This window comes from Danio aesculapii, chromosome 25 (assembly GCF_903798145.1).
Source record: "Danio aesculapii chromosome 25, fDanAes4.1, whole genome shotgun sequence".
NCBI lineage: Eukaryota > Metazoa > Chordata > Actinopteri > Cypriniformes > Danionidae > Danio > Danio aesculapii.
Window position 1 is genome coordinate 23,403,276 of NC_079459.1, and position 11,666 is coordinate 23,414,941.

At 37.9% G+C, this 11,666-nt stretch overlaps 1 protein-coding gene across 1 annotated transcript; it reads right to left on the bottom strand.

Moving 5' to 3' along the window:
- Positions 1 to 579: 579 nt before the first annotated feature.
- On the bottom strand, positions 580 to 3,568 carry chst1 (carbohydrate (keratan sulfate Gal-6) sulfotransferase 1). Its single transcript, XM_056451932.1, has 2 exons — positions 3,133 to 3,568; positions 580 to 2,326 (listed from the first exon to the last, which is right to left on the bottom strand). Exon 2 carries the CDS (start codon positions 2,265 to 2,267, stop codon positions 1,005 to 1,007), a length of 1,263 nt encoding a protein of 420 aa, XP_056307907.1. The 5' UTR covers positions 2,268 to 2,326; positions 3,133 to 3,568; the 3' UTR covers positions 580 to 1,004.
- Positions 3,569 to 11,666: the final 8,098 nt, after the last annotated feature.

The window sequence follows — 11,666 nt, forward strand, 5'->3', positions numbered from 1 at the left end:
CAAATTAAGGCCACTGTGTCAATCAGGCAAGAGTCATGTGCGCAAATGTCCTTCAGTTTCAGGAATAAATCTACTCGTGAAAAATAAATTTGCTTTTCTACGTTTATTCAAAAATAGCCTCTTTCACATACATTGAGCTGAACATTTTTCCATGAACACTGAATACAAATCTCTATGCACTGAATCAATGAAAATTTGTAATATGATGATGAGGGCAGCCTCTAAAGGATGAATAATTCCATGCATTTCATATGAAAACCTCTAAACTACCAAACTGTTGACTCTTAAAAACTTGATTGCATTGAAATTCTCTGAAATAGTGTCATGGCGTTAGGCAAAAATATAACAGAAACCTTCATTGTGGTGAAACAGCGGTCATTAAGTTTTTACAACTTATTTGTAAATCACACCCAATGCAAGCAGACTGAAGTGTGTGAGTTTACTTTCTTTCTTTTTTTTAACCCAGGTACAGCTCCAACGCATTATGCATTCTAAAAGCAAATCAAACACAAGCATAAACCCCCAAAAGGCTCTCTGAGAGGCAAGTCTTTGCACTGAGAAACAACCTGAGAAATAGTCTGACTGTGACATTCACAATTTTATTGCACGGCTGTAGTTATACATGACAGCATTTTTCAGTCCCACATTAAAGAGTGTTTATCTTGAGAATAGCCTGGGTTCTTTGACTGACAAAATATTCACATTCACTGTTGTCAAAGCAATGACCAGCATACAGAATTCTTTGTCAATAGTGTGGTGCTCTGCTCTAATATATAAATAAGGAACGTTACGTTATTATCTCAATGCAATCGCCGCAATCAAGGTGAAGTTGATATCTCTTTACAGCTAAGTGTTTTGGTTCTTGTGCTGTTCAGAAAAATCATAGAGGGGGACTGCGAGGGAGTCTCCGAAGTTACAAAAAGGTTCATAGTGCAAATGTCAGTCACATTAAGGCAAGAATATAAATGTAGAAAAATAGTTGTGCGTGCACGTGATTACCTTTGTTACAAAAAAGGTATGAAGGTTTTGTCCTCAATGAGAGAGATGGACATGTTTTTCAGCTCCTCTGGGGAGTTGACAGCTTTGTAGCCGAGCTCATCTAAAATGTGTTGACAAACAGTTTGTGTGTAATCAACTATGTCATGAGACAATTTCAACCTCCAGCTCTCTGCGTTAGCCGCCGAGTCCCTCAATGTGCCGTACTTATGCTTTGCTGACACATCGTTATTGCCTCTTGTGTTGTTATGTATCCAGTCCACCACACTTTTTTCCAGCGAAAGTCCAAGGAATTCATAAACCTCCTTGGTTTTTTGGAGTGGATTTCTGGCTAGGTCCTCGTATCTCACCAGCATGTACCGTCCTCGAAGCCACGGTGGCCGGCTTAAACCTGTGGACACCGAGTTCAGAAAGTCGTCACACACTGTCGTGAGCTGGGTCAAATCCAGGTTGTAAGGTTTACGGCCTGTGGCTCTCCAGATCCGCCATAGGCGGTAAGTGTCCCGGAAGGTTTCAATCCTCGATGATAATATCCCACGTGGGTCCCTTACCAACTGTATAACCTTCAGATTAAGCCGAGGGTCTTCAATCAGTGCCTTAAGATCGTTGACCTCTGGGATACGCACTGTTTTAATGGCCACGTGCCGTCTTTCTCGACATGATTCGATAGCTAGGGTCAAATTAAGAGAGGCACACTTACGAACACAATCTCCCTCTTCTATATTGCCATCGTTGGGACTGAAAGCGTCACAAACCGGCATAGAACAGAGGGCTTTGCTGGCTCCACGTCGAAACAGTTTATCCGTGGTGTGGTTTGCCGGCTGCGGTTTGATGTAACTCTCTAGGAAATACAAGTCGCAGTTGTACAGGCTTCTAAGAAGGTCACGACTGGCTCCCAGCATCACTCGGCGCTCCACAGCGTATCTGCTGGGAGAAAGGTGAGGGATTAAGGTTGTTTGGACATGATAGAGTGGTTCAAAGAGATAGAACACATCTGAGTGCTGGTTGAACAACTGTCCAACGAAAGAGGAGCCGCTGCGAGTGGTTGCCAAGATGAGGATGTGAGTCTTCCTTGAGGAATTGTAATTAAAATATGGGTACTCATCACACATCCGATCGAAGGACTCCACATCCTGCCCCAAGCCACAGTTCAGGGGGTTAGGAACAGGGCAAATATGAAAAGGCTTGGCTGTGAAAGTCCTGATTGCTGTGTATTGGATCGCTATGGACACCAATGCAAGCAGAATCACAGCCTTCCAGGAACATTGCATGGCTGGGTAACTTCATTTAGAGGATGCAGTCTGATTTGATCCTATCCACAAAGACACAGCTGAAAAACAAAAGATCTCAGCGTGAGTTTGAAAACTAAGAGAAAGTAGAGCATGAATGTTCATTGGAAGTATCTGAAATAACATTTTATAACATGTCATAATAATGAGTCAGTATCAGAAACAAAAAAAGCTTATTTAAATCTAGGTTTTAAAGATTTAAACTTGAATGACTCCTTGCTCATTTCTGGCAAAGACAAATCTGCTTTCAACACATATTGCATTACATTACATTCTGCTTCACAATGCAAGCCTTAAGCAGTCGTTTATTGCAGTATGACACTTTGATAAACTACTTAACGTTTTAATGCAGCCAAACTCTTACAACTAAACTGCTTCCTACAGGCTTTTACACAAGCCTGAGGTATTTTGTTTTTCCCTTGGGGAAATCAGCAAGGGTTCGTGCAAACCTGCATCTAGAATTCAGGCAGGTTACAAAATCGCTTCTTTCCACAAACTGGCCCCAGTTCAGGCACCTGTAGAGAGATGCTTTAATTGCAATCCCCCACAATACCATATGCATTCTTATTGTGAAATGTTTGAAAGGCAGCCGTCGTCGACCGCGCGCGTCGAGTTCTGATTTACCGCAGTGCAACACAACTCGGTATTCAGTAGAAAATAAAAAAATAGCAGATGCGATCTGACTGTATAAATCAGTGAGCAACTTATTCCCCCTATTCCAGCAGAAACATTTCCGAAATCCACTTGCCTCGAAAATATCGTCAAAATAAACACTTCGATATACTTGCCTCATATAAAGCTGTATGAGAACATGACGAAAAATTTAACAAAAGAGAAAAAAAATCACCATATGCCGTGATGGCTTTGCGTTGTCGTCCCGTAACGCCCGTCATAGACGCTTTATCGCTTTAATTCATGTCACCAAATATCGAAGGGCTCCTTATTCCCTTAAAACAACGAAGAAAAGGTCGTATATCCTCAAGCAGCTCCATTCATGCTCGGGGAAAACATTCAAAGACAGGCTCCGCGGAGAGACAACGGATGAATAAGGTATTGATGCGCATCCTCAGACATCTCTCTGTGACTAAACGCGAAACGCCGGACGGATATTTCGTTGGTTTGTCGTGAGGAGAAGACTGAAGAGAGGTGTGCCAGTCGGTCCCAGATTAAGTCAAACGTAGACAGTCCTACGAATATTCATCCCCTTCCCTCAAAACCACAGTTGACAAAGGCTGAGGGAGGGAAAAAACAGCACGGGGGGAGGCAGATTTGGTTCACCATACGCGTCCTCCCTCTGAACATGTCTGTGCTCAATGCTAAAGCCTATGAACACCGAGTTAGTTTATATGAGGTGAACTAGTGGCATCTAGACATTTCAGATCGCTATATTTTTGACGAGAGCATGAATTTAGGAATATATGCGAGGGCAGACACGGCCAGCTGGTGGATTTCAGTACTGACTGACTGGAAGGCTGAAAAATAATTATGTAATGGCACAGTATGCTTTTAAAAATAGTGTTTTTTGTTCATTATGAGGCAGTGTAGATTCCTCAGACCTTGTTTATTGCTCATAATTTGTATTTTGCTTCATATATCGTCGTTGGTTATAATACTTTTGCTGTTATGGGTTTATTAACACTTTTTAAGTGTTGTAACCATGTGTTTTTGGCAATTTTTTTACCATTTGTATTACCACAGTTCCAATACAAATGCACTTTGTATGTATACAGTACAAGCAAAATCCTGTTTAAGTGTAATATAATGGTTTAAAATAAATATTTTTGCAATAGCAGTAGTAAAACCATGGTTAATTTTTATAAAGTCTTATATCTATACTCATTTAACATTAGCTACACCTTAACCTTAACTACAACTTAACTACGTTCTTCCATGGAAAACAAAGCAGAATGATCTGACTTTTCTTGTCCATATACGCAAATGGGAACGATCAAGTTGCAAAATTTAAAAGGGCAAGGTGTGTCCATATACTGTAACTTGCGTGTTACAACAAACCATTTAAAAAAATTTAATTTAGGACAAATTTTAAAATTTGTTTAGACATTAACGTGTCACTTGATCGAAATGCTTGTTCAGAGTGCATAGCTGATCTATTTTACACACCACAGTTCTTGATTCAATTCAGATTAGACACTTAGACATCACAACTGTGTTTGTTGTTGATAGAGAAAACACTGACGCATCTAATGACATTCCTTCTGTTGAATTTCTTGTTTTTACAGCTTTTTACATAAGTTATAGATAGTCTGCATGTGTGTTGTTGTTATACTTCACATAAAAGCTAAAGCGCTACTTGGCATTTTTATGTAGAGTCAGCATTCTTTATCTTAAGTTTTCAAATATCAGAAAAGAACAACAGAAAATGTTCTGAAATGTTCTCAGCAGTCATTTTTTATTAGGTACACGTTAATGCAAATTTCTAATCAGCCAATCACATGGCAGCAAATGCATTTAGACATGGTCAGATGCCAGAGGTCAGAGGAGAATGGCCAGACTGGTTCGAGCACATAGAAAGGCAACAGTAACTCAAATAACCACTCGTCACAACCGAGGCATGCAAAAGAGAATCTTTGAACACATAACACGTCCAACCTTGAAATGGATGGGCTACAGCAGCAGAAGACCACACCGGGTGCCACTCCTGTCAGCTAAGAACAGAAAACTGAGGCTACAATTCGCACAGGCTCAACAAAATTGGATAATATAAGATTAGAAAAATGTTGCCTGTTCTGATGAGTTTTGATTTCTGATGTGGCATTCAGATGGTATAGGGTCAGAATTTAGCATCAACAACATTAAAGCATGGATCCATCCTGCCTTGTATCAACGGTTCAGGCTGCTGCTGGTGGTGTAATGGTGTGGGGGATATTTTCTTGGCACACTTTGTGCCAATTAGTACCAATTGAGCATCATGTCAACACCACACGCTGCCGGAGTATTGTTGCAGGCCATGTCCATCCCTGATGGCTACGTCCAGCAGGATAACAAATGCACCACGTCATAAAGCGCGAATCATCTCAGACTAGTTTCTTGAACATAACAATGAGTTGACTGTACTCAAATGGCTGCGATAGTCACCAGAACTCAATTCAATAATGCACCATTGGGATATGGTAGAATGGAAGATTTGCGTCATGGATGTGCAGCCAAAAATTCTACAGCAACTGCGTGATGCTATTATGTCAATACAGACCAAAATCTTTGAGGAATATTTCCAGTACCTCATTGAATCTATACCAAGAAGGATTAAGGCAGTTCTGAAGGCAAAAGGGGGTCCAACCCGGTACTAGTAGGGTGTACCTAATAAAGTGGCTGGTGAGTGTAATTTAATATATTGTCTTAAAATATAATAAATTGCTTATACGAGACTTTCATTGTGCTTTTTTCTACATATCTGAAAGAGTGACAGTTTCTTTTCCCTCTCGTTGTATTGGGAAAAAATAGTAATTTAATTTCACTTAATCTAGAGTGAACTATTTCTTTAAACTTCAAAGGCTTTGTGAAACCAATAATGTATCTCATCATAATTGTCATTATTTGGTATCGTCATTTTGATCTTAGCTTCAGGATAATGCCATTTTAAAAATGAGAGATGAAATGAATTCTTTCATTTCTTCTGTCTACACTTCAATCTGTAAATACCTCAACTAAATGTGCAACCATGGATGAACTAATATACAACTCGACATGACCACAAAGCTGCACTCTTTCATTCTTCACCTCATCTACTGTCTTTTTCCTCTCTATCCTTTCATCTGAAGCCAGACATTGGCATTTAAAATGGGGCTTTTTCCCCCAGTTCAGTGTCTTGCAATCTCAGAAATGTGAGATTACGCTTGGCTTTTTTGCGAAATCGGTTTTATCTTTGTGTGCTCAACGCAACCCCAATTTCAATCAGCGTGTGTACTCAAGCATTTGAAAACGTCGGCCTGCATATCGGCAAGCCAGTAGAGGGGTGAAGATGGGTGTGTGTCCCCTTTATCCACCATGCTGAGAGCCGGTAATAAGCTTTCAAGCGCAAATGATCCTCCCCGCTCTGTCCACCGAACACTGCACTGCATCACTTATTTTCTAGCACGCTGAATTTACGGATCCTTTATGACAAGCGTGTCCAGAGAAATGAGGAAACCCAGAGCATGAAACATGATTTCAATATGCGATTGTGCTGTGCAAGAGGCAGTTGAAGGGAAGCTGTAATAGACTTACGACAAACTCTGAAAGACCTCGCTTTGGCCTTTAATGAACTAGCATGAAGGCATATAATGTTTTGTTGTTGTTCTATTTTCACCACAGTCTATGGTTCTTACCAAAATTATGTTTTTTATGCAGCCACTTTGTCATTTTGGCTAATTCTATGCTAGCAACATGCGAATTCTGACCAAGGCTTTGTCAAAAGCGCTAAAATGCTGCCTCCAGAAGCAGTTTTCCAAGTACATCTGTATCCAAATTCTGCTTCTCTTCTGTCTCTGAAGGTACTTTGTTCTCATTTAAGTGTGAAGGCAGCATAGATGTGTCTTACATATCCCACATTTCTCAAAGTTCCATTTTTGAGCTCCATTTTTGAGCAGCTTGGGTGTCATTCTGTGTGTAAATGTACATTTTTGACCAAAATTTTCAATTTTTTCAAGAAAGAAGTTAGTATTATAGTAAGAATACATACCATTGGGTATCTGCAAAGTTCTCGCTATTTAGTTGTTACAAGATACTCCTAATTCATGCTAAAAAATCTTAGCAACATCATAATTCTAGATTAAGATAGGAGAGCTACTTGCTAATTTATTCTAGAAATCTGTTTGCAAGATGGTAGCATAGTAGCAACATGATAATTCATCTTAGAAACATGCTACCAATATGACATTTCATGTTAGAAACATGCTATCAAAATCCTTAGGATGTGCAAGCAATGTGCTAAATCATTATAGATAAAACATTCATTCTAGAAGCATACTACCAATGTGATAATCCATATTAGCAACATGTTTCAAACATGCTACCAGCATGCTAATTTGAGTTACAACATATTGTAAGCATGCTACCAATATGGCATTTCATGTTAGAAACATGCTGATAAAATGCTAAGGATGTTCAAGCAACATGCTAAATCATGTTAGATAGAAACATGCATTCTAGAAACATGCTGCCAATGTGATAAATAGTATTAGCAACATGTTTAAAACTTGCTACCAGCATGCTAATTTGAGTTAAAACAATAGAAACATGTTACCAATATGGCATTTCATGTTAGTAACATGTTGTCAAAATGCTAAGGATGTTCAAGCAGCATGCTAAATCATGTTAAATAGAAACATGTTACCAATATGTTAATTCATATTATGAACATGCCTCAAACATGCTACGAACATGCTAGTTTGAGTTAAAACAATATAAACATGCTACCAATTTGGCATTTCATGTTAGAAGCATGCTATCACAATGCTAAGGATGTGCAAGCAACATGCTCATGTTAGATAGAAAGATCTAGAAACATGTCACCAATGTGATAATTAATATTAGCAACATGTTTAAAACATGCTACCAACATGATATTTCATGTTAAAAGCATGTCGTCAAAATGCTAAGGATGTTTAAGCAGCATGTTAAATCATGTTAGATATAAACATGCTCCCAATGTGATAATTTATATTAGCACCACGTTTCAAACATGCTAATTTGAGTTAAAACAATAGAAACATGCTACAAATATGGCATTTCATGTTAGTAACATGCTTTCAAAATGTTAAGGATGTTCAAGCAACATGATAGATTATGTTAGATAGAAACATGCTATTAATGCAATAATTTATATTAGAAACATGTTTCAAACATGCTACCAACATGCTAATATGAGTTAAAACATTACATAAACATGCTACTTATATGGCATTTCATGTTAGAAACATGCTATCAAAAGGCTTAAGATGTCCATGCAACATGCTAAATCATGTTAGATAGAAACAATATTTCTATAAACATGCTATTAATGCAATAATTTATATTAGCAACATTTTCAAGCATGCTACCAACATGTTAATTTGAGTTAAAACATAATAGAAACATGCTACTAAAATGGCCTTTTATGTTAGAAACATGCTATCAAAACGCTAAGGAGAAGTATTCTAAAAACATGCTACCAATGTGATAAGTTATATTAGCAACAGGTTTCAAACATGCTAAAAAATGTTAATTTGAGTTAAAACATACTTTTCTAGAAATTTGCCACCAATGCGATAAGTCATATTAGCAACATGCTTCAAACATGCTACCAACATGCTAATTTTAATTTAAAACAATGGAAACATGCTACCAATATGGAATTTCATGTTAGAAACATGCTGTCAAAATGCTAAGGGTGTGCTAACAACATGCTAAATCATGTTAGAAACATTCATTCTGAAAACATGTCACCAGTGTGATAATCAATATTACCAACATGTTTAAAACATGCTACCAACATGCTAATTTGAGTTAAAAAAAATAGAAACATGCTACCAATTTGATATTTCATGTTAGAAGCATGCTGTCAAAATGCTAAGGGTGTGCTAACAACATGCTAAATCATGTTAGAAACATTCATTCTGGAAACATGTCACCAGTGTGATAATCAATATTACCAACATGTTTAAAACATGCTACCAACATGCTAATTTGAGTAAAAAAAAAAATAGAAACATGCTACCAATTTGACATTTCATGTTAGAAGCATGCTGTCAAAATGCTAAGGATGTGCAATCAACATGCTAAGTTATCTTAGATACATACTATCGACATGCCAAATGGTGATAAAGATATGTTCCTAACAATATGCCTTGAATACTAGGACATTGCAACACGTTAGCAACCTGCTAATTCATTCTGCTATGTTAAGCTAACATCAAAGTTTGTCAACAAACTAGTATAACCTTGTCAAACATGCAACCAAATTTCTCAACCGTAGTAACCTAACCTTCACCGACACAGGCTTAATGAATATAAGAACTGTCTGAGCGTTGTCTCTGAAGGCTCATGCGTGAGTCAGGAACATTTGGAGCTCGGCTGGTCAAGGTTGTTCCTCTGCCGGATTTGGATCAGTGCCTCCAGACGAGACAGCTGACTTTATTTTGTGTAATTGAAAAGAGTTTGTGTGGGAGAGAAAGGGCTGGAAAACAGCGGGGCCGTCAAGTCTTACTCTAATTAAGACAGGAGCTGCCATGGTGCTTTCCATTACACCCAACAGCTCTGAAAACAGAAGATTAGCTGACTTTAGGACAGGCCTCGATGAGAAGAAGCTGAGCTGACGGTCTGTCAGTATTCTAAATAATACGTGTCTTTTTTTATGTTTACATTTGCATTTCTTTTCTGCTAACAGAGGAGTTTGATATTATCAGACAGGTGTTGAAGTAAATATGACAGTTGTTGAAAGCAGTCGGGGTAGCGTTGCATGTAATTGTGTTGTAATATAGCAAGAACTCTGTGCTCAAGCATCTGAGAACGTCTGTCTGCACGTTGTTGGAAAAACCAAACAAAAAAAAAGTAGCCATGATTAGCTACTGTATTTTTACAGACCACAAGGGGGTGTAATTTCTCTTGAATGCCCTGAAAGGTCAAAAAAGGTAAATAAATATAGTATAGATAGTAGTATAGATAAATAGCAGATAAATACTTCATTTAAATTATATAAAATAATAATAATAAATACACTTTTCCCATTCCATATACCGTCACGTCCAGCTCTAGTTATATTTACGCATATAAAATAATGAACTTTATCATTGCTTGTTCTGTAGGATCTTTACTCATGAATATTCATTGCTTTCTCCTTTTTTATTTATTTTTCTGCCCTGACCAGATTATTTGAAAGGTGGAAATATGTGATAAGTGAATTAATTAAGCCTGATTAAAATAGGTGGTCAAAATATATGAACCTATATTTTCTATTGACAAAGCTATTGACCAGCATACTGAATCTCATTCTTGTTATTATATAAAAGATGAGCAGATATCCTTGCACATTGATTGCTTTTATTACCAAAAAAGGTATTCGGTTTTGTCCTCCCCACGAAAGCAGTGTTTTCCAGCTCCTCGGGGGAGTTGACAGCTTTGTAGCCGAGCTTGTCGAAAAATTGCTGACATACAGTTTGTGTGTAATCAACTATGTCATGAGACAATTTCAACGTCCAGCTCTCTGCGAGTCCCTTGATGTGCTGCGCTTATGCATTTTTCAACACAATCCCACTCTCCGATCTTGCTGAAATCTGAAATTCTGTCGCCTGAATAGTAGCTCGCCTCCTCCACCCACTGATGGAACTGGTGGTCTGAAGGGGATTGGGGAAAAATGAGAATTTTTGGAGCCTTTTGTCAGGTCCAGGCTTCATGCAGGGACACCTCCATGACTTTGTTTTAAGGTCGGCATGAACTAAAAATGTACTCTTGTAATACTAGTTACATGCTATATGCATTAGTGTTGTCACAATACTGAATTTCAGTACCAAACATTACTGGAATTTTAAAAACGTCCAAATGAAAACGATGTTTTCAAAACTATTATGTTAAGGATCGCTATTTAAAGATGCTGGTTTTATTATAAACTTTATTTTATTATTATGTAAATTTCACATACATTAATCCGAGTTTGCCAAAAGCAAACCTCTCTTCATATAGTGCTTAAAAAACAGAATCAAATGTATATAAAAGTGATTTCTAAGTCTAAAAAGCAATTAAAACAGTTTATATTTGCTCCTCCTTAAATATTTTTGCATAAAAATGTTTGTATATATGCATTTCCTGTAGTAAAAGTGCATTTAATGACTCATTAATAACTAAAATTAAAAAAATATATATATATTTGTATGTAATTTGATAAAAATGTACCCTCTCCTCTGTGTGTTTTTTTTATTTTATTTTACTTATTTTTTTCTCATTTATTCTATTCTTGTTAAGAAATGTAAAGTGATTCTGTTGTATAAGAACACTGTACATTCTGGTTCTTGTTAAAAAAAAAAAAAAAAAAAAAGCCATGTTGCTGCCGGAAGTGGTGTTAGTGAGGCCAGCAGGGGGCGCTCAACCTGCGGTCTGCGTGGGTCCTAACGCCCCAGTATATTGATGGGGACTCTATACTGCTCATTGAGTGTGGTCTTTCGGATAAGACGTTAAACTGAGGTCCTGACTCTCTGTGGTTGTTAAAAATCCCAAGATGTCCTTCAAAGAAGACCCCAGCATCCTGGCCAAATTTGCCCACTGGCCTCTCTTCATTATGGCCTCCTAACCATCCCCATATCATAAATGGCTTCATCACTCTGTCTCCTCTCCACCAATCAGCTGGTGTGTGGAGTGTGGTCTGGTGCAATATGGCTGCAATCGTGTCATCCAGGTGGATGCTCCACACTG